This window comes from Coturnix japonica, chromosome 4, assembly GCF_001577835.2.
Source record: "Coturnix japonica isolate 7356 chromosome 4, Coturnix japonica 2.1, whole genome shotgun sequence".
In the NCBI taxonomy this organism is placed as follows: domain Eukaryota; kingdom Metazoa; phylum Chordata; class Aves; order Galliformes; family Phasianidae; genus Coturnix; species Coturnix japonica.
In genome coordinates this window covers 20183770-20205994 of record NC_029519.1, presented here as the reverse complement: position 1 = coordinate 20205994, position 22225 = coordinate 20183770, and the positions used below count along the sequence as shown (strand labels likewise).

The following is a 22225-nucleotide window of genomic DNA, read 5'->3' as shown; positions in this document are numbered from 1 at the left end:
TGTAACACATTATTTCCTTTTGGAACTGACATGTAAAAAGAATATAATGGGATTTTCATTCTTTTTGAAAATCTTCTACACATCAATATCTTAAAAACTTTGAAAGATTGACAGTGATACAATAGCTGTGCTTTCCATAATTTACAGTTTAACCTTTCTCCATCTTACGATGGGATGAAATGCAGCAACTGAAGCAGAGGTGCAGAGGTTATGAATCACTATTGATGTTCCTGTAGCCAGCACTCCCTTGAACAGCACTTTAGAATGATAGTCTGCTTTTCTGTACAATTAATTCTGCAGCCTGTATTTCTGAAATGCTTAACGATTCTAATACGTAGCACTAAATTAATTCATGTGCAGCAATGCTAGAGGGTTTTGTCAACTTCTAATATCATCCAAGAGAAAAATAGTATATTTTTTCATTTCTGTAATATGGACAATTTATCACTAGATGGAAGTTGTATCATTACAAAATGGGACTTGTATCTTTCAAAAAGCATGGCAGTTGGAATGTCTGACTGGAACTTTTTTTTTTTACTGAAAGCTAAATGATTTTTTTTTTTTCATGAAGATATATAAGCGTTTTCTGTGGTTTTTTTTTTCTTTTTTTTTTTTTCTCTCCACAGTGTAGAGGATAGGACTTGTGGTGTTTTTTATTTAACTTGCTTTGACATATTTATTAGAACCCAAAGATTAAAAATTGACTCAGTAGTAATTCTGCAAATAGTACCAGACTGATAAAATTTAAACTATCTTGCAATGCTTTAGCAGTAAAGCAATTCTCTAGGCTTTTTTTGTTGTTTTTGTGTGTTTTTTAGGAATTATGTTTTACAAAAATATAATTAGTTTAAGCGTGAAATTAGAAAGTACTTTATTCAGTAGTTGCATCACTTAAATGAGTCATCTCAGTGGGGCATTATGTTCTCTTAGTGAAAGAAATTGCTTTTATGTTTATCTGAATTGATATAGCATCTTGCTAAAGATGAATGGAAAATACTGATTATTCACTGCCCTGATGAACATTGCTGGTATCTTCAAATCTTGCATAATAATGTCAGAAATAATTTCCAAGTGCTTCCTAACTGATGAGCGGTTCCTTAAATGTATAATAATTTCCAGCATAGCAGCTTCAAGTACATATCTGCTTTTTAGTGATGATACTCTTCTGCTGATATCCACAGTCATGTTTAAATAGAATTATAAGCGTTTGTGGATACTGCTGTTGATGTTTAGAAAGAACTTGCCTACTTTTTGTATAATACAATGGTTGGCTCAGTACAAACAGATACAATACAAGTATACAATGGTTTCCTGTCCTTTAGGAAGGGCTTATGAAGACCACAGGCCACCTTAGTAGTATCTACATCTTTAAATTTATGTTCATATTTCACATAGGTATAGATGAACTATATTAGTCTCTTAGTACTTTTGTCAAAGAAACTGAAGTAGAAATTTTATATATTACAAATATTCTCATAGTCTTATAAGTATTATTTATCCCCTAAAAATTTCCACTGATGAGAAGTTTAGGAATTACAAGATTTTTCTTTTTTTTTTTTTTACTTATACACTTCTGTTATTTTACTTTATTTCTTTCCTCTGTACTCCTTATTCCCTATTCCCTTAATGTCCTGGCAAGGTTTCCTATTGTCTGCAAATAGGCAGTACTTGTTAAGCTCACAGAGTTGTTGTTCTGCGTCTGCTGGGAGGGAGTTCGTGAGTTCGTGTTGCGTTGCAGACTGATGCTGAAGACAGTGTTGATTACACAGCAGAGTTTTTGCTGCTGCTGAGCAGTACTTTCACAGCATCAAGGTTTTTCTTTGCCAATCCACCTCCCTCGAAGCTTGGAAGAGGCTTGGGCTGGGCAAGAAGCTGGGACAGTGACATGGCCAGGACGGCAGACCCCAGCTGATCAAAAATATGTCCCTTACTATATGTATGCCATCATGCTTAGTAGTAATGTGTTGGAGAAAAGAGGAGAGATTTGTGCCTAAGGCAGAGCCCCTTATAGGCTTGCTAAGGTTCTGCTTTTTGGCTCTGGCAAGACACCTGGGAAGTAGTGAAAAAATTCCTTAAGGTATAGCTGCCCTACTCCTCTGTGAGGCTTAGCCTACCACCCAGTGGGGGCTTGCCAGAAAACCAATGCCAGCCCATGGTAGTTCTTTCCTAATGACTTAAGGGAGCGATGTCAGGTTTACCAGGAGTGAATGTTTCTAATCAGTAAGTCTGAAAATACTTGACATTTCTTTTTTAGTTTTCCCTGAACAGTAATGATGCTACATTTCAACCATATGGTTTAAATGCAGCTCAATGTCTATGCCACTTTCTCTAGAAGAGATCCCTGGGGAAGGCAGCAGAAAACTATCATAGCTCTGTTCTGCAGGGAGAGCTTTGTAGTAAAAAAAAAAAAAACAAACCCACCATAATGAAACAAAACAACTTATAAAAAACCACCATTAATGTCATACACAGGAATTGTTCAATATCTGCAGTATGATTTAACATCAGTCTGTACAGTGAGTTGCTGAAGAACTTCTTTGGTGCCAGGTACTTAATAAGAGGGTAGAATTAAAATTTCTGTTTATTATGTTGCTTGATCCTAGAAAAGAATCACAGAATGTCCCCAACTGGAATGGACCAACAAGAATGATCAAATCCACCACCAGTTCCACATAGGACCACTCAAACAAAAATGCTCCATGAACTCCAGTAGCCTGAGGCCATGACCACTGCCCTGGGGAGCCTGTACTATGTCCACCATTCTCTGGTGAAGATCCTTTACCTAACACCCAGCCTGACCCTCCCTGACAGATCTCTATGCCATTCCCTCAGGTCCTGTCATTGTCGCCTGAGAATGGAGATTAACACTGATCCTTCATTCCCCTTAACTGGTGAGAAGCTGCAGATGACATCAGGCATCCCCTCAGCCTCCTCTTCTCTGAGCTGAACAAACCCAGGAACTTCAGCTGCTCCTTGCACATACTGCTCTCCAGACCCTTCACCATCTTTGTAGCCCTACTTTGGAATATCAAAAACAGCTTTATCTACTTATGCTGCAGCACCCAAAACTGTGCATAGGATTCAAAGTGAAGTTTTACAGTGCAGAGCACAGTGGGAAAATCTCTCCCCTCACCGAGCTGACAGCACTGGGTCAATGCACCCAGAGTATGGTTGGCTTTTTTGGCTGTCAGGACACACTGCTCGCTCCAATTCAACTTGCCAGCAATCCAGACCTCTAGATGCTTTTGTGCAGGATTACCCTCCATCGGTACTGGGGCTGCTTCTATTTAACATCTTTATTAATGTTCTTGATGAGAGGACTGACTGCACCCTCAGTAAGTTTGCAGATGACACCAAGGTGGGAGGGAGTGTTGATCTACCTGAGATGAGAAAGGCACAACAGAGGAAGCTGGACAGACTAGATTGATGGGCCAAGGTAAACTGTATGAGTTTCAAGAGGGCCAAGTGTTGGGTCCTGCATTTTGGTCACAACAATCCCAGGCAACACTACAGGCTTGTGGCAGAGTGGCTGGTAAAGGACCTTGGTGTACTGATATTCAGTTGGATGAAAATGAGCCAGTAGTTTGCCCAGGTGGCCAAGAAGGCAAGTGGCATCCTGGCTTGTATCAGAAATGGTATGGTGAGCAGGACTAGGGAAGTCATCCTGCCCCTGTACTCAGCACTGGTGAGGCCTCACCTCAAGTACTGTGTTCAGTTTTGGGCACCTCAATACAGAAAGGACATGTAGGTGCTGGAGCAGGTCCAAAGAAGGGCAACAAGGCTTGTGAGGGGCTTGGAGAGTATGACCTATGAGGAGCAACTGAAGGAACTGCGTCTGTTTAGTAAAGGGAAGAGGAGGCTGAAGGGAGACTTTATTGCTCTCTTCCAATACCTGAAAGGTGCTTACAGTCTTTATGGAAGAGGGTGGATCCTCCTCATATTGATATATGACCTTATTTAATCCCAGGGAAAGCCTAAGGAGGAAACAGTAGTCTTTTTTTAAGGATTTACTATTTCAAAATTGGCAAATCTGTTGTGTGAAAAGTTATCACAGAAGAAGTGTTAATATTGCTGCATAATACAGTTGTTACAGCCTTAGACCTTGAACCCAAATCTTAATGCTTATTTACTTTTATATAAGGTTTCAGTAAAATAGAAATTCTAGTCAGTAATGTTGAAGACTTCTGCTGATGACTACTACTGCTGCTAAAGCTTGTCTGTCTGTTTTTCAAATGAGAAGCAAAGAATGCTACTCAAGCTGTTTTGACTGAGTGAAAACTAAGCTAAACCATTGTGATTTTCAACATAAATGTTAAAATGTGTGAAAGGTTGCTCCAGCGATGACCTTTTCAATCCTGCAGTAATTGTGGTATCTGCTGCCTGCTTCTGCGCAGTGACACTGGTAGTGCAGCTGACAGAACTCAGGCTGCCTGCTGCACTGCTATCAAGAAGCAGCCAGCCATCTGAGTACAAGGCCACGTATCCCTGGTGCAGCCAGCATGTAATTTCCCACAGTGCTTGAGAGGATACTCTGTCTGAAACAGCTTTGCTGTAGGTGAATGATAACTGTGAGAAGGAAAAACACAGTAAATGCTAGATCTAGCTGGAAATGTAATTGAAAGTAATGAATTTCTAGTATGAAACTGCTGGAAGAACATCATTCTGTGTACACACAGAACCAGTAGCATTCAGAGTCCAGACTTGCTCAGTTGTTTGCTTTGGACCTGTACATGTTTTCCACCTCCCCTGTATAAAGCAAGTAACGTGTCCTAAAGCTACAGATGGCTTTACCAATTTAATGGTCAATGGTCAAACATAAAATGGTGATTTTTGCAAGGCTAAGCATATTGTTAGGATATTGTCTCCTTTGGCAATGCTTTCTTATTTGGTTTCCACAAATTTATTGTTACAATTGGAAACATTAACACAGTGGAAAGGCAATAGAGAAGCATAACAGAAAAAGAACTAGTGCAGAGAGAATAGCGTTATAAGGAGAAGGTGTGCACCCATCACTGAAAATGTAGGCTCACAGGAAAGATTTCACTAGGGAAAAAGGGATCCCCAACCAGAAATCCTTCCCAAGTGGCAGTCAGCCCTTAAATGAGGTCTAAGAGAGATGCAGCCAGGCTTCACCTGTTCTGGTTGGTCACATAGCTGAATTGCTTTCACCTGTGCTCCCATGGCTGATCAGGTTCTTTCCCTAGGTGTGCAGTCAATGGTTCAGACCATGGCTCAGTAGTTTCTAAATGTATGTGAATAAATAGGTACACCAGAGGGAACCTGCTCACCTCTGTGGTGGAGAAAAGGCAAATGATATCTGCAGTTACTGCTGGTAAGAGGATGGAGCAGAGGAGCTGGAGGGCTGCTTAGTACCAGGAGAGGACAGAAATCATACAGGGTCATCTGGCAGGGACAGGTAAAAACTGAGGTCCAGGAAGGTGAGAAAATGTGTTGTCTAGTAAACATGTTTTTCTGTAGTACTGGTTTGTGTTGCTTTTTTACATGTTTTTCTTATGTGGTCTTTTGTTCTGCATTTTTACTTTGATTCAAGTTGAGAAGCTATGATTTGATTTTTCTGTTTTCCAAGAAAGCTAAATCATATGAATTTTGCTCAAGTGAGCTGTGGAATACTGGTAAGAGGCAAGAGGTTTCAGATGGGTGAAACCAGTTGCTAAACCAACTGCCTCTGACCAACAGTTACACTATTTTGGGGAGTTTCAGTATTTTAGGGTAATCGTTGAGTGTACAACAGTAATAAATCTTCTTGGTCTTATTCTCCTTTTTCTCACTGTAGTTTTTTGTCTATTCATTTAGAAGTATGGGATTTTCTCTCAATTTATTCCTTGCCTGCCTCTACAGGAGAGTAAGAGTCACTTGAATACACAAAACAAATGCTGAACTAAGCATTTAGCATGATTTTCAAAGGGAAAATACAAATGCGCACAGTATTAGGGTCTGGTTCTATTGAAGCCCAATTGGCCTTCACCAGTAGGTTTTGAGCACCTGAGGAGTTGAATAAAATTCTAAGGAGGTGCAAGATCTTGCTGTACTTCTAATCCTAAAACTGGTTTGTTCTAAGTGGAGTAGCATGGAGATGAACAGGGAGGGCAAGATGTGATTAAGCCAAAAAACTGCTTGTGGGCACAGGAAAAGTCAACTGCTGTGATAGGCACTCTAACCTACTTGGCTACTACAGAAGGAAAACTCTTGCCCAGTAATTTGTTTCCCAGCTGTGTATTTAGCCACTCCTGCAGGTGGGAGCAGGGCTCAGGATGTGACTGCAACTCAGAGTAATGACTTGCAGGTGCTCACCCTGCCCCTTCACAGGTGTGCTGACTGCTTGTACATACATATTTAACTGTTCCCTCCCTACCTTTAAATAATTGTTGCTGTCAAATTTTTTTTGTTTTGCCTCCGTTTCTGAGAAAAGAGACTTCCAAATTGCTACTTTCAGTGATAACTCAGGTCAGCATGTACTAGTCACTTGCCTGACTAGTATGTTCACAGCTTAACTTAAAAATAGGTATGAGGTGTTGTGTTTATTTGGGCTGGGTGGTCCTGGAAAACGCAGTGAGGAAAAGGGGGGTGGGGAGGGGGGGAGGTGGAAGCAATGGCACAGTTTTGTAGCTAAATGAAATACATTTCTGCAAATGCCAGTAGTTTAAGGATATACACCTTAAGTTTCTTATCTGCTTTCTACTCTCAGTGAAAGACCTGATAGTGCAGTTACAGGGGGTAAAGTACTGAGAAGAATGCATGAGAAGAAATTGATCAGGAGAGCTGTCACAAGAAGCTTTCTTGTGCGGAAATGGAAATAACTTGCTTTTGCTTTTTCTTCTTCGAAGCTCTTTTGCATTTCTACTCTTGACAGCTTCTTGGGAAGAAGAAGATTATAACAGAAGTTTATTTCTATTCCTGAGTTATTATTTTATTTTCAAGAGTCTTGGTGCACAACTATTTTACTGTTCTAAGCTATTACATAGTAGAAAACATTTAAGTAAGCCTTGCATTGTCTTATATCTGGAGTACTGCATCCAGGCTTGGGGTCTCCAATACAGGAAAGATATGGAGCTCTTGGAGCGGGCCCAGAGGAGGGCCCCTAAGATGATCAGAGGGCTGGAGCACTTCTCCTGTGAGGAAAGGTGGAGGGAACTGGGCTTGTTTAGCTTAGAGAAGAGAAGGCTCTGGGCACCTCTGGTGGTGCAGTGGTAGGAATGCCGCTTGCAACACCGGAGGCCCGGGTTTGAATCCCCCCTGTGGCGCAAGTGGTAGAAGTGCCGCTCTGCTACACAGAGGCTCGAATCCCGGGGGTTGGACTTGATGATCTCTAAGGTCCCTTCCAACCCGCACGAGACTGTGAGACCTTTTTGCAGTCTTCTACTACTTGAGGGGACCTTTTAAACAGGAGGGGGAATGCCTGTTTACAAGGGTGGATGGTGATAGGACTAGAGGGAATGCCTTGAAACTAAGACAGGGGAAGTTTAGTTTAGATATTAGGAGGAAGTTTTTCACACACAGGGTGGTGGCACATTGGAATGGGTTGGCTGGGGGAGTTGTGGAATGTCACATGCCTTGAGGCATCCAAGGCCAGGCTGGATGTGGTTCTGGGCAGCCTGGTCTAGTGGTTGGTAGCCCTGCATATGGCAAGGGGATTGAAACCAGATGATCATTATGGTCCTTTTCAACCCAGGCCATTCTGTGATTCTATGTCTGTGCAACTGTTGTCTTGTACTCTATATTTTTAATCCTACTTTGCATTTTAAAATTGTCCTTCGCATTTTATCTTTTCATTTCATTGAATGTATGCAGGTGTTTTACTGTGGCTAATTAGAGTGAGATAGCGTATTCTTGTACTTATGTATTGTTAATTATTAAAACCTCTCATAGCTACTGTTTTGTTATTTTATTTTTTTGTTACTTTAAACTTACAAGGTTATGCCTTAGCAGTTGAAATTCTAGGTCCTACTTATAATTCTGTGTGCTGTTGATCTTACGGAAAAGGTCTTCGTTTGATCAGCCTCTTGCGGACAAACTTTCACTGTTATGAATTGGAGTCTATTTCAGGTGGCATTGCACTGTTCTGCTTGTCACTGAATTCAAACTATTTCTATGACTATCTTCAAACTGCTACTATAATCATTTACTTTGTAGTGAGACACGATAGTTTTCAGATTGTTTTGTTTTCCGCAAGCTTTTTTTTCCCTCCTCTTCAAATCTGTGACATGACAAATCTTATTCCTTTCTTTCCTACCAAATTTAATTAGAAAAAACAAGTTTTTCTTTGTATCTGTTAAGAAGAATGAGCTTTGGACTGGTCTATTGTACGCTGTTATTTTTTACTCTCAAATTTACTACTCTGGAGTCAAAAATAAGGTAGTTTTAATAATTTTTATCTGCTACAATTACTTGTTTTAATTCTTCCTTATTCTGTGTCCTACTGACTCCTTTTCTATATATAGATGAAGAACTTAAGAAGGCAATGCACAATTGAGTTCTTATTTTTCCTGTACATAAACTTAAGCATCTAGATAGAACTAAAAAAAAAAAAAAAAAAAAGAAAAAAAGGCAAAAAATACATACACTTAATTCTGAAGTTGAAACATGGCAAATGTGGCCTGAAATTTGTTCAACTTTGGGTTCTGCTCCTTCAGCTAGGTTATGAGGAAGCCTAAGTGACAGCTTTAAGCTGTTTATTATGATTTGTCTCAAAAGAAAAGCCAAAAATATTTTTCTTTCTGCAGTTATTTTAATAAAAATAAATAATTTATCTTTGCTCTTTCATTTTGCCTGTTTAGCATTTAATAAAAAAACAAAAAAAACCAAAACAAAACAAAAAAACACTTATTGCCTTACGTGGCTTTTAAACTTAAAGCTATGATAATGTTTCCCAACTTAAGGAACTTTGCATTTCAGTTAAATGAAGGAAGTTTTGTTTTTCAGTATGCTGTAGGCCCTTTAAGAATTCATGTGTATTATGTATATTCACCTTTTTGAGGTGAAAGTGCAGAGTATGCTGAATTTGTTGTATGGGTGCACATTTTCCTATATCCATAGGAATTACTGTTTATCAAATTTGGACTCCTCCGTTGTCATATAAGCAATACTAATTAAGTTGGCTAAAATGGATTAGTGTTTCTGAGCAGATCATTTATCCTTTTGATTTACCTTTCTGTCTCTTAACATTGAGTATGCTGAGCTGCTTATCTTCAAAACTAAGTTGTTTGTCCAAATACAAGAACCCAGATTCATCTTGGAAAAAAAAAATAATTCTAAATGCTTAGATGGAAGAGCAGCCCTCAAAGGGTTTTTGTTTGTTTGTTTGTTTGTTTGTTTTTGCAGTTGGATTTATCTTCAATGTCTTTTCCAACCTGAGTGTTTCTATGAATCTATGCACACAGTTGCTACCCACCAGCTCAGACTGCTCTGGGCACACCATTCAGCCTGTCTTTAAGTGGCTCCAGGGATGGGACATTGATAGCTTCTCTGGGCAGCCTGCACCATGTCCTCATTGCCACTTGAGTAAAGAATTTCCTCCTAAGATCTAATTTAAATCTCTCCTCTTTTAGATTAAAACCATTCAGTCTTGTCCTATTCCTGTAAGACTACTTTACAAGTCGGTATTGTTCCTGTTTATAAGCTTCCTTTAAGTATTTTAATGAATCAGTTGGGGTCTCTCTGGGCTAAACAAGCCCAGCTCCTTCAGTCTTTCTATATAGGAGATGTGCATTACACCTCTGATAATCTTTGTGGCCCTCCTCTGGAACTGCTCCAATGACTTTGAATCTTTCCTGTGCTGGGGGCTCAAGGCCTGTATGCAGTACTCTAGCTGTGGCTTGTCAAAGTCCAAGGGATTTGAAGTTGGTTGGAATTTTACTGTTGATTTCAGTAGAAGATGTGTATACGATGATATATACAAATATATGTATTGTCTTGGATTAGTTAACGGTATAAAATGGAGGCATTTATAAAACATTTCATAACAAAGTAATACAGGTTTTTCTTAGAGCAAAAAGCTTGCTTGTTTGTTGATGTGTGTAATAGGTATATGCTGATGCATGCAAATACCAGTATTACTCTTAATATATTGGAAACAGTTCTCCCTCAGCTTAAAGTAGTTGTTTTGTTTTCAGGCATCATATTCAATTACAGTACTAAGATAGACCCCGAAGTGAAATCTTGAATCAGTTTCTACTTCCACAGCAGTTTACAGTACTGGATGTTGTTTAGTCACCACGTATCTCAATAATTCAGAACAGCTGTCAGTTTGAAATCTTGCTCTACCAATTCAGAAAGCAGAAATAATTATTTATAGATTTTGTTCTCAAACTGCCACAATTCTACTACTCCAAAGAAGTCCATTAATTCTGCAATGCGTGTACATGACCAGTGCTGTAAAGTACTCTTGGGCTTTGCAATAATAACCTTTATTTGACATTGTTATGGTTATGGACTTTGTGTTCAGAGAGGAGATAAAGCCTCTGGCAAGGTCAGAAGACCAGGCTCTCCTCCCTGGTGATCATGCCGACTACGTGTCTCACCTCAGCATTAGTGTGAGGCCTTCAGTTTTTGGACACTCTCATTTAATTTTATTTATTAGCTTCAAATCTAATTATTTTTTTATTATGTTGTATTATAGTGTGTTATCTTGCATTCTGGTGTATTATTTAGTAGATTAGTTTGTATCTCCTCAGATTGTTGTTGCTGCCTTTTTTTGGGGCCCCTCTCTTTACCCTTTTTTCCGTTATCCCTTTCCAGGGCACAGATCTGCAGGCCCCTCCACCCCAGTAGTCACTGAACTGGGCCAAATTGGCCCATAAACTCTTGACAGACATTAACAGCAGATGGAAGAATCTGGATCTACATCATTTTTAGTCAGTTAATCTCTGCTGCCCTTATATAACGATGATGTATTGGCTCAGGGAAAAATATGTTTAAAAGCTCACTGGAAATATTTATTTTCCTCTAAATTTACAAATTTTAATTATGTTTGGTGCTTCTGAAAGTTCAGATCAGACTAATATTGCTGGGTATGACTATTTCTTCCATGTGTATAAAGATCACTCTAATGCAGTTGTCTCAGCGTTGTGCTGAGAATGCTGTAAAATACGACAGCAAAAGGATTTGTCATATTAGGACCAAATTTCATGGTTACATGCTTTTGTAGTTTATTTGTCTGCAAAAATTGATGGGATTTGTTCTGTACAGAAAAGCAAAGAGTCTAAGTACAGTTGTCTTATGTCTAGTAATCCTATAGTCATGAGAAGGACTTGTGTGAATTGGCTTCTGCCATGGAAATGAAGAACGTAGATTATGACAGGTTAGGGCGAATGTGTCCCAGGCTATTTTTACTCATCAGTTCTTTAAAGAAGAAAATAATCTAAAGCTATCAAATTATGCATTGGCATATATTCATTCCTATTTTTTCTATGGGGGTGCAGCTTGGCTGTGAGAATGAGAAAGGTATTGCAGAGAGTAAAGAGTACAAGGAGGATATAGCACTTAGAGATCAAATTCTTGTTTGCTTCAGAGGTTAGGAGTGTGCGCCAAAGAGAATAAAAAGAAGTAACTGTGAGGGACTGTACTTATTCTCACTTTTGGTGATATTTTTGTATTTTATACTTATTTGATGATACTGTTATGGTCTCAGACCTCTAACCTAATTGAAGGATTAGTAATTTTGGAAATTTTGAATAGTTTTTCATTTTACGATCCTTTCCTGTACAAAGAATTGACCGTTCCATTATGTGGCAACAGAGGCTATGCCAGGGATATATTTCTATACAATTACCTTCTCCTATTTTTCCTGCAGAGCTACTGCTGGCCATACCTCCTTTTTTATGTGATGGCACCAGCAGTAGAAAGCTGGCTTTAGGAAACTTCTCCAGGCAACTCATTTTCATGTTGCATGCACAGAAGGAAGTTCAGGGTTGATGGCCTGCAGAAACTGTTGTGTCTGCTTCAGTTCTCTCAAGCGCTGGTCGTTATCCAAATCCAATTAGTTTCATTGAAACCAGAAACTCTTCTGACTCCATACAGAAGCCATCCGCTTCCTTTATCTGGCTTGCTCTCCCACTGTGCTCTCTTCCCTGAAATGCATCTTGCTACCACAGAAATGTTGGGTTTTTTGTTTTGTTTTGTTTTTGTTTTGCTTTTTACCTTCCCTAGGTTCCTAGGAACTTTTATCCATTTCTAGTTATTGTTACAGATCAGCCTCTGTGTGTTTATTTTATCTAAATTCTTAAGAATGCTTCATTATGTTATATACAATAACAAATAATCTAAAGGTGACAGAATTCAAGTTAAAAAAAATTACTAAGAAAATGTTCTTTATGATGGGTAAATTTAATTTTTTTACTATATGTTGTTGTTAATTACCATTAATTGAAAGTGACAATGACTAGAAGTACACCTAGTCATGATAACCAGATTAAATTTATTTAAGGCTGACCTACGACTAGTCAGGAAGTGGTTAAAAAATAAAAAAAAAGCTTTCACTCACTTCCTTTTATGTAAAATAAATAGTTTTTTGCGTATAGCATAAAATTAGACAAAAAATTACTATCTCAAAATTACATAGGATCTATGTATTTTATGTGTTGGGAGATTGTCTTGACCAGGTCATCAGTTACTAGAAAATGCCCTGTTTTTCAATCTAGTTCTAACCAGAAGCTCTCACTTCACAAATCCAGTCTATGGTTCTATATTGTAGATGGTCACCAACTTCTTAAAAAGCAGTTGTACCGGAATGTAAATGCGTACCTCACAGTACACTTAAAAGCAGTCTCTCTGCTTGCTAGTACTTCTTATCTTAAACAGTGTTACTAGATTGTATCTTTATACTAGATTGGTTCTCCAGTCATGTTTACACTTCCTAATTACCTACGTTCATGTTTCTTTTATATTTAAGTGAACCTTCCCATGTAGGAATCCCCAATGGTTGGAACAGAGCTTTGGATATACTTCTCTTTAATTATAATGTCTTAAATCTTATTTAAGTTCTGCTCATTTCTATTGTTTCTTGTCTCATGTTCTAGAGGTGTGCTTTTCTTCTTGACTTTATAAATCTGCATGTTTTTATTACCTGAAATATGCTTTTCCATTTTTTGTTTGTTTTTGATAGCTTACGTTCACTGTTCATGTACTTCCGAGTACATGTTGAATCTCACCAGTAATTTTTTTTTAAGTTCAGAGTAAGTCTGCTTACTAAATACATTTATTATTTTTTTTTTTTTTGAAAGACTCAGAAAACACCAAGTTGGTATAATTAAGTCTGTTTAATAAAACAGTGTTGTCTGCTATGATACTTAGTGTAAAATTGTTTGTATGGATTGTAGTATTAATATATGTACTTTTTTCACTGCTTTCTTCTACCTCATTAAATTCATAAGGTAGTCCTTACTGCAAGGTCTTGTAAATATTCATAAGAGCCTTAGAGTGCTTAAAAGAAAACCTATTGGCAAAACATGTATTTTATTTTGTCAGATGCGTTGCATGCTCTGTGACAGTCCTCCACCTTTATTTATTTATTTATTTATCTATTTATTTTACAGGGTACATGGGCCAAGATGAACATCTTAAATCATGTGAAAACAAGTACTGTGGCCTGGGTAGGCACTGTGTTGTGAATGGGGAGAGTGGGCAGGCTGAATGCGTCTGCATGGAGCACTGCAAGCCACACTACAAACCTGTGTGTGGCTCAGATGGAGAGTTTTATGAAAACCACTGTGAGGTACACAGGGCTGCCTGCCTGAAGAAGCAGAAGGTCACCATTGTCCATAATGAAGATTGCTTCTTCAAAGGTAAGTGAAGCTGATTGATATCTGAAACACAGCTATTGGTTATGTGTTTTCAAGCATTGAAAGCATAGCAAGTGTATGACTCAGAAAATTAATGAAGTTAATTGTTTCACTCCAGAGACATTTTATGATTTTTCTTTTCATTTATGCATAGTGCTATCTGTGATCACCTTTTCAAACCTGAACAAGCATCTATCATTGGCAGTTTCTTAGAAATGTGGCAGTTGACTGCATTCATCTAAATGTCTGTACAGTCCTAAAGCCAAATGTGTATTAATATCTATGATGGGAAAAACATAATTTGAAATTGCAGAGGGGTTTGGTATGTCTGCAGGTTCTGTGCTTACATTTGATGTTGAGGTTGATGACTAGGTAGACTTGACAGCTTATTCATGGCTAAATGCATCTTGTTCACTTTGAATTTGGACAATCAACCACTTGTGTATTTACCAAGGCATTCAAGTTAGGTATGTTTTCATGTACAGAATGCTGAGAGATGGACTTTAGATTAAGAGGCTTGCCATAGTGAAGGTGTCAGCAAGTGCACTTTCTGTATTGTATGTACTTTGCTCACACTTTGAAGGTTTCTGGAACTCTGCCAATACTGATCTTGTTTAAACATGTTTGCAAATTTGTAGTGTGCTTTCCCTCATTAAAACAAACAGGTAGCTTTTGGACAATGATTGTTTTCCATGATGCCAGTTTTAATGCGTCTATTAAAAGCGGAATTAATTTTTATATATAACTATGAATGGAGATAGTACCTCTTCCAATTGGCATATCAATATTCTTGGTTTGTATTTTGAAACTCACAATGACAACACAGAGGATTTTGTTGTACTGAAGCTGCGTGTGTAACATGTGTAAACAGCATCAAATGATTGACTAAAGTGCCTGAAATTCATTTTAAGTGCATTTTTAGGAACTGAGAGTTACTTCTTGAAGGTGGATCTCCATAAATTGGTGTTTTGTTTCTAAATTAAAACTTCAGGTACTTGTCCTGTGCCTGTTATTCTTTTTGTTGTTTTTTGTTTGTTTGTTTGTTTGGTTGGTTGGTTGGTTTTTTGGTAAATAATTTATCACTAAATTTGTTATACTTTTCTTCTCTTGCTTTAGTAAGTTTATCGATCATGCAGTAAATTATGTGAACTGTTCTTCTCTTTCCTATGTCTGATATGCAAATATGTGAATTCAAATAAAGAAGTCCATAATTTCCCCCTTAAATATGGGTGGAAAATAGATGTGAACTAGTAATTGAAGCAGGAAGTTTTAAGTATCACTGTTCTGATCATCTTCTCCTGGTGTTGATGCAGATTTATATGCAAATTATAGATTTTTGGTTCAAGATAATCAGACATTAGTTTTTCACAGATTTTATTGTAATTTTCATCAGTTTTTTTCTTAGTGCATTTGTAGGATAGAAAATAAACTTGCATCAGCCACTGAACAGTTTTTTTTCGTATACTGCCTTGATTAGATGTTGGATGCAATTCTTTCAATTACTGAGTGTGCTTCTAATTTTCTCCTGGTGTACAGGAAAAATGTATTCTGCATAGTAGTTTTTTTTTTGTTTGTTTGTTTTAATTTAGCTCTCCTTCTGCATTCTACAGAGTAGGTTTTATTTTTGTTGTTGTTTTTCTTTTGTTGTTGTTTTTAGATCCACAGAAAACATGATACAGTTAGGAACATCTATATTTGTAGTGTTGTCCTGTTTTTTACCTGTCAAGTTCACTGTCCTGTATCTGGTTCTTAGTGAATACAAGTGCCATTTCCTCTTTCAGAAGAGTTCTCAATCCTCAGCTGTTTAAAAATGTTATCAAATGTTTATTGAAGATTATTCTAAAAACTTAAAATGTTTTGGGAACTCCTTTGTGATCTAAGGGACTTGTGTTTCATGAGTGATTTCAAATTATTATTCCAACTGATGAAAATGAAGAAGTGAAGAAGTGGAAGTGAACAACTGACTGGCTGCTACTTTGATTAGTCTTGGTGATTATTGTATTTGTTGTGGTTTAGTTTTTATAACCATTCAGTGGAGTATAGGACAAGGTTAGAGAACGGGGGGGGGGGAAAAACAATAGAAGGTAAGGAGGAAGTATACCAAGAAACTAGAAGTCTGCTTATGATACAGTGTGGTGAAGGACAGTGATAATAAGAACCAACTACTAACAAATTGAAAAGGGATATTGGTCTACTGGAAGAAGTTCACAGTGTATGTGGCAATTTATGAAATGGTTTGTGTAGAATCTGAAAAAGGTTTACAAAATCATCATGCCGTGCTAAGGGTGGGTATGGGTAAATGGTTTGTCTTCTATTCCAGTAAAAGAAGAGAAAAAACATCAAGGATGATGACACAAGCAAATTCAGACTTAAAACTTGTGGTTTTTGTTTTTGTTTTTTTTTTCTTCCTCTTTCTTTAATCTTACCCAGTACACAAGAGATCTCATCGGTAAAAGCAATGTAGTATTTCACAATCAGACTTTGCAAATACTAGGGTCAAGTATATAGGTTTTTTCTTGTGCATTTTCCAATATTCCTATCATCAGGGGAAGGGAAAGCCACATAACTACTCTTAATATTTACGTGGAAGTGAGTTGAAGTGAACTAAATCCTAGCAGTAGCCTGCAGGAGAGATTTAGAATACTAATCTAGCCATTCCAGTGATAGCAACAGGATTAGTCCAAAGATACTTCATGGTAATCTGTGCCCTAAGTCAGTGTAGTCTTTAGACTCATTTCTGAAATATTGACACATTCATTTAGAAGCACTAACACTTATTTTGTCTAATTTAAAGTTTATGTACTTGAAAAGCAAACATATGTCTCTCATGTTATCAACCTCACTTCAGGAAGAATTTGATCTTCAAATATCAACCTTGAATATCCATACTTGTTATTCAGTGTCGATCTTCAATGACTTTCCAAAGAGACTAAGGATATGTTAATTAGAATGAGATTCTGATGCGGTATTTTCAACTCAACAGAGAATTTCTAAGGCATTTCCTTTGTTCTGTGTCTCTCAGCTGGCTTCCTCGTTGATGTTCTGAAAGCATCATTATTACATCCTCTCTGAAAACATGATCCCCTATGCAGACAGAATGCACCCTTAAGGTTGCTTCTGATAAACTTCAAAAATTCAACCATCACTCCAGAAAGTAAATTCCACATAAACTGGATTATAAAACAAACCATGAAGAAAGTTTTATAAGTTTATCAGAGAACTAAGGAGTGAAAAAATATTTGTCCTGTTCTAAACATACAGTGTTTGTCAGAGTATAACAGTCCTTTGACTTCTACTAGGAATTATTCAGTCCATGATCTACATAGATTCAGGTTAGTGAAACAGCATTAGAATTTAAGATAAACTTCTGAAGTGTTATCTTCATGCAGAGGATTTCATATATTTTTAACTCTTTACAGTGTTCATTACTCATCCATAGAATAGGGTAAAAAAAAGGTCAGTAAATATATAGCATCTTTTAGTATTTTATGTTGAAAAGGTATTTGGTAGCTATCAGGAATCTGGTTCTTTTTACTGTTTTATGAAACTGCAAACTAAGTCTTAGTACTTTTGCTCTAATTTGCTGTCCCTATGTTCTTTATTTCTAGAGCTGCGTTGCTTATGAAATTTGGAAGGTTGTTCATTTTTAATTTTTTTTCCTCATGCATCTGTGCAAGAATTGTCACAATTGCTTTTCTTGAATCACTCCAGATTGTCTTAAACTTCTTAAGTCATCCAAACTAGCAGAAATGTTAGCTCTGCATGTAGAATATCTGCTGTGGGATGAGTGAAGTTGTAATGCAGTACTCATACTCTACTAAAGTGCAAAACTCTTTTTTTTTCCTTCCCTTTGATTTAAATACAATGTAGTATGAAAGAGTAATAAGCCACAGCCGCATTATAAAGAAATTATTCTGAATGGCTAATAACATAGCAAATATATATTTTTCAATCTCAATCTATGAATGGTATTATCTCACCACTGGAGTACATGTTTATAAGCTCTAGCTTATTATGTATTCTGCATTCATATAGTGGTTACGAATTAGTATTCTCTAGTTAATCTCTGTGCAAAAATTAATGAAGTTTGAAATTGCTTGTAGGAGCATTGCTTCTGTATGTTACTGTGTAAGGAAAAGAATATGTGGGCATAACAAATTTTTTTTGGTAGAAAAATTTGAGATGTGCTCTTTTTCTGATTTTAGTAATAATGTTGAGTCTGTCCAAGGAAGCCTATAGTGAAAGCTGTGTTCCAAAGTCTCCATAAACTCACTGACTTAGACAAGCAAGTTAATGTAGACACCATTATTTAGGTTGGAAACCTATTTGTGATAGTGTAGGAGCATGAAGTGTAGTATTGTTTTCCTAACGTAAATGGGAGAGCAAGCTTGGGAAAGAACAGTTCTAGTGTCTTGAGATTGGAGCACAAATTCTGTGTTTGCATGAACAGTTTTATGAATTATGACAACTCCTACATGTATTCCAGACATAGTGCAGTAGTTATCCCAAAGTGGATAGTAGTTATCCCATCTGGATAATCTTGAAATTGTTATTGTTCAAAATGTATACATTGTTCAAATTTGTGCTGAGTTATTTGTTGATTTTTATGTACTAATTTAAGTGCTTAATTTGTGGTTTTTGTTTTTGTTTTTTTTATCTTCCAAATACTGTATGGAGTTTGCAGTTCAACTTGTGTTTGGTTGATGGTGCCAAAGTACCTATTTCTGAGTGCCCTTTATGGGGCAGAACAACTGTTTTCTCATTCCTTTCAGATAAGGGAACATGAAGGGAGATTAACTTTATTGGAGTGATAGGAAAAGGTGCAGGCAGGAGCTCAAAACATGCCCTGGCTGTAAAGGCTGCTGATGTCCTGGACTGTGTTAGGGAGAGCCTTGCCCACAGGTGCTGGAGAGAAGTGTTTCTTCCCTTCTGCTCAGCACTGGTGAGGTCATAAATGGGTCCAGGTCTGAGCTCCCCAGTAGAAGAGGTACACGGACTTAATTGAGCGTGTCCAGCAAGTGCTTACAAAATTGTTTAAAGGATTGGAACTTCTCTCACATGACGGAGAGAACTGGAACTGTTCAGTGCAGAGAAGAAAAGTCTTGGGAAATTTTGTCAATATATAAAAATACCTGAAGAGTGTGAAGAGGGTGGAGACAGGCTCTTCCCAGTGGTGCCCAGTGCCAGGACGAGAAGCAGTGGACACAAACTAGAAGAGAGATGGTCGTATCTGATGTCAGAAGCACTTCTGTGCTTTGTGGATGATGGAGCACTGTCACAGGCTGCCGGAGAGGCTCTGAAGTCTCTCTCCTTGCAGATCTCTTGAGGCCACCTGAACATGGGCTTGGACAGCTGCTCTGGGTGGCCTTCTGGAGCTTGGGTTGGGCCTGATGGAACCGGAGGCTCTTCAACCTCAGCCACTATGGGATTCTGTGGATATCTGAAAAACATCTTAATTCTGCCTGGTCAGCACACAGTAGTCTGCTTGAGCCATTAATGTCCAATACCTTTGAAGGAGACTGGGAATCAACAAAGGAAAAGAAAGAGAAGTTGTAGAGCTCTGTCAGAAAACAATCAGGGGAGAAGGTATTATTAGGGTGCTCCCTTCTAACCTGGCTGCTCCTGCCTACTGTTGCAGCTGGAGCACTGTAGATTATGGTGCATTTTCTTTGCTCTTCTCCTTCTGCTGATTTGGTCCTGTTACAGATGAGTGCTGACATTGCCAGTATGAGTGTGGTTCAAATATTTTCTGCATCCTCAATTGCACCTTATAGCATTTTACAATAATAATTAGTAATCTCTGGATAAACAACAGGCTACAGCAGTGCCTAATTTAACCACAGTGGCTGCATATTCTCCAAACCTAAAGCTTCTTGATGCCAGCTATAATTCTCTGTAATTATTCTAATTAAACATAACTTAATCTGATAAGAGGGACTATGGGCTTGCAAAAACGCAGTAAATTAGACAATTTAAACTTTATAAATTTATTACAAATGGAAGAAATTTAGTCTTCAGGCAGACATTTAAGTGCTATATTTTTTACAGCTTAGAATAACAACAGAGCATTAAGCTAAGCACACTGATTTGTCTGAACTTCTAAAATTTTAATTAAAATAATGTCAGCTTTTTCATTAGGTTTTGAGGAAAATTTATGCTAATGGATATTATTGTTGGTTTTTAAATATCATTAATATTTAGATAAATATGCAAGGCACTGGCGTAATAGTTGAATTCAAGGTGGCTACTACGTGGTATGCTGTTTGAGAGAAGGAAACTAATTTTCTCAAATAATGGAGAAAATTAAGCATTAAAAATGATCATAAAGACCCATTTCTGACTTCAGTAGCTTATAACTGATGGGGGAAGTAAATCTACAGGAGATAAAACATGCTGGTTAAAAGTTGCTTGTTGTGGTTTGCTATTTGCTTTTCCCATAATAGTATTGTGGAAATATTTTTTGATTATGAAACAAACATTGTTTTACATGGTTTGTTGTTGTTGTTTTCTGCTTATCCATTAGAAATAAATTAAAGTGCTTAGCCTTTTTGGAACCTGAAAAATGGTTGTGATTTTTATAATATAATCAATGTTGGCAACGCCTTATGTAGGTACAGTTTCACCAGTTTCTTTAAGATGTTCCATAGGTATTAATAATCATCATAGAATGGCCTGGGTTGAAAAGGACATAAAAAAAAAAAAAAATCATGTAGTTTCAATCCTCCTGCCATGGGCAGGGTTGCTAACCATGTCCAGCCCTGCCTTGAATGCCTCCAGAGATGAGGCATCTACAACCTTCTTGGGCAGTTCCAGTGAGTCACCACCCTCTAAGTGAGAAACTTCCTCTTAATATCTAAACTAAACCTGTCCTGTCTTAGTTTAAGTTTAATTAGTTTAGTTTAATTCCTGGTCCTATAGCTGCTATCCACCCTCATAAACAGTCATTTCTTTTCCTGTTTATGCACTCCCTTCAAGTATTGGAAGGCCACAATAAGATCTCACTGGAGCCTTCTCTTTTCTAAGCTAAATAAGCCCACTTCTCTCTACCTTTTTTCATAGGAGAGGTGCTCCAGCCCTCTGATCATCTTGGTGACCATCCTCTCGACAAGTTCCAAGAGCTCTGTGTCTTTCTTGTACTTGGGGTCCCAGGCACACTGCTGGCTCATGTCCAGATTCTTGTCCATCAACTAATCTCCTGGAAATAGCAGAACATAGTTACTGAAAAGAGACTCTTTCAAATTTGAAACTCAGTGAACAGCTTCAAATTTTTATGTTCCTTCACATTTGGTATCTGAAACACTGATACCAAGATGACTTCCCCACACCAGCACCTTTGCTGTAAGATTATTTTCAGTCTGCTTGGAGTGGTTTTTTGTTTTTTTTTTTGTTCTTATTTATTGGCTGGTTTTATTTGCTTGTATGTATTCTATCTTTTGAAGATGTGATATAGGTAAGTATGAAAAATGTCCAGTAATGAGCTTCAAAGAGTTTTTAACAGAGAAAGACTTAAGTAGTGTACTCTGCTAATTAAGGGCTAATATTTGTTTCAGATGCTTGGAAAGTGTGGAAATGTAGAATGCTGTAGCATATATTTTCCCTTTATTGTCAGAACTTGGAGTATTTTAGATTGAAATGACAAAGTTTTGCTATTGATATCAAAGTTATATTAATGTTAATGTTGTTTGAATTCTGTTTTTGTTTTTTTTTCATGGAAAAATTAGATTGTTTAAAGTTATTTGAGAGTAGAAAACAGTCTCTGTCAGTTGAGTGAGGAAATGTACTTTCCCTGATACTGAAGCATGGAATAAATTATTTTTGAGGCAATGGAGTCCAATTAAGTCTGTTAGTTTTCTCTTTTTCTGAAATGGTAATGCTGATGTTTTCTTAAACTTATTGGAAATAAAGAGCAGAAATAAAAGAAAACAGATAATGACAAAAAAGTTAGAACAGTGCCTGAAGGGAAGTTATACAAAACCTCTGTTTGCTATGATTTTTAACTTTTTAAAAATTTTTTTGTTGTATTTTTGCTCTTTACTTGTGTTGGATTTGGGTACAGTTAAATTATGTACTATATACCATGAGAAAAGTTTGTCTCCTTAAGGGCTAGAGCAGATGGTGGATTTTTATTTATTTATTTATTTTTCCTTAACTTTTCACCATTTAAAGACTGTTGAATCTCTAGAAGAATAAATGTTTTTTTGCCAAGGAAAACTACTGACGCTGGCTTTAAGCGAGTAGGGTTCATAGATGTAATCTCCATTAAACTACTACTGAGTCTTTCAGTAAACACAAAGTGTATTGAAGCTTTATTACTAACAGTATTTCAATGCAGATTTTGTATCTGCTTAATAATATTAGACATGTGGAATTGAAAAAGTGCTACAGGCTATTTGATGAAATAGCGTTTTACTTTTTTATTTATCCTTTGT

At 37.3% G+C, this 22225-nt stretch overlaps 1 protein-coding gene across 4 annotated transcripts in view; it reads left to right on the top strand.

Moving 5' to 3' along the window:
- FSTL5 (follistatin like 5) overlaps positions 1-22225 on the top strand; it is a 243654-nt gene that overhangs the window by 89219 nt on the left and 132210 nt on the right. For all 4 annotated transcript variants that reach the window (XM_032444360.1, XM_015860999.2, XM_032444359.1 and 1 more), the window contains one exon: positions 13551-13799. In XM_032444360.1, coding sequence (XP_032300251.1) covers positions 13551-13799 — 249 coding nt within the window. The remainder of the gene's footprint in view (positions 1-13550; positions 13800-22225) is intronic.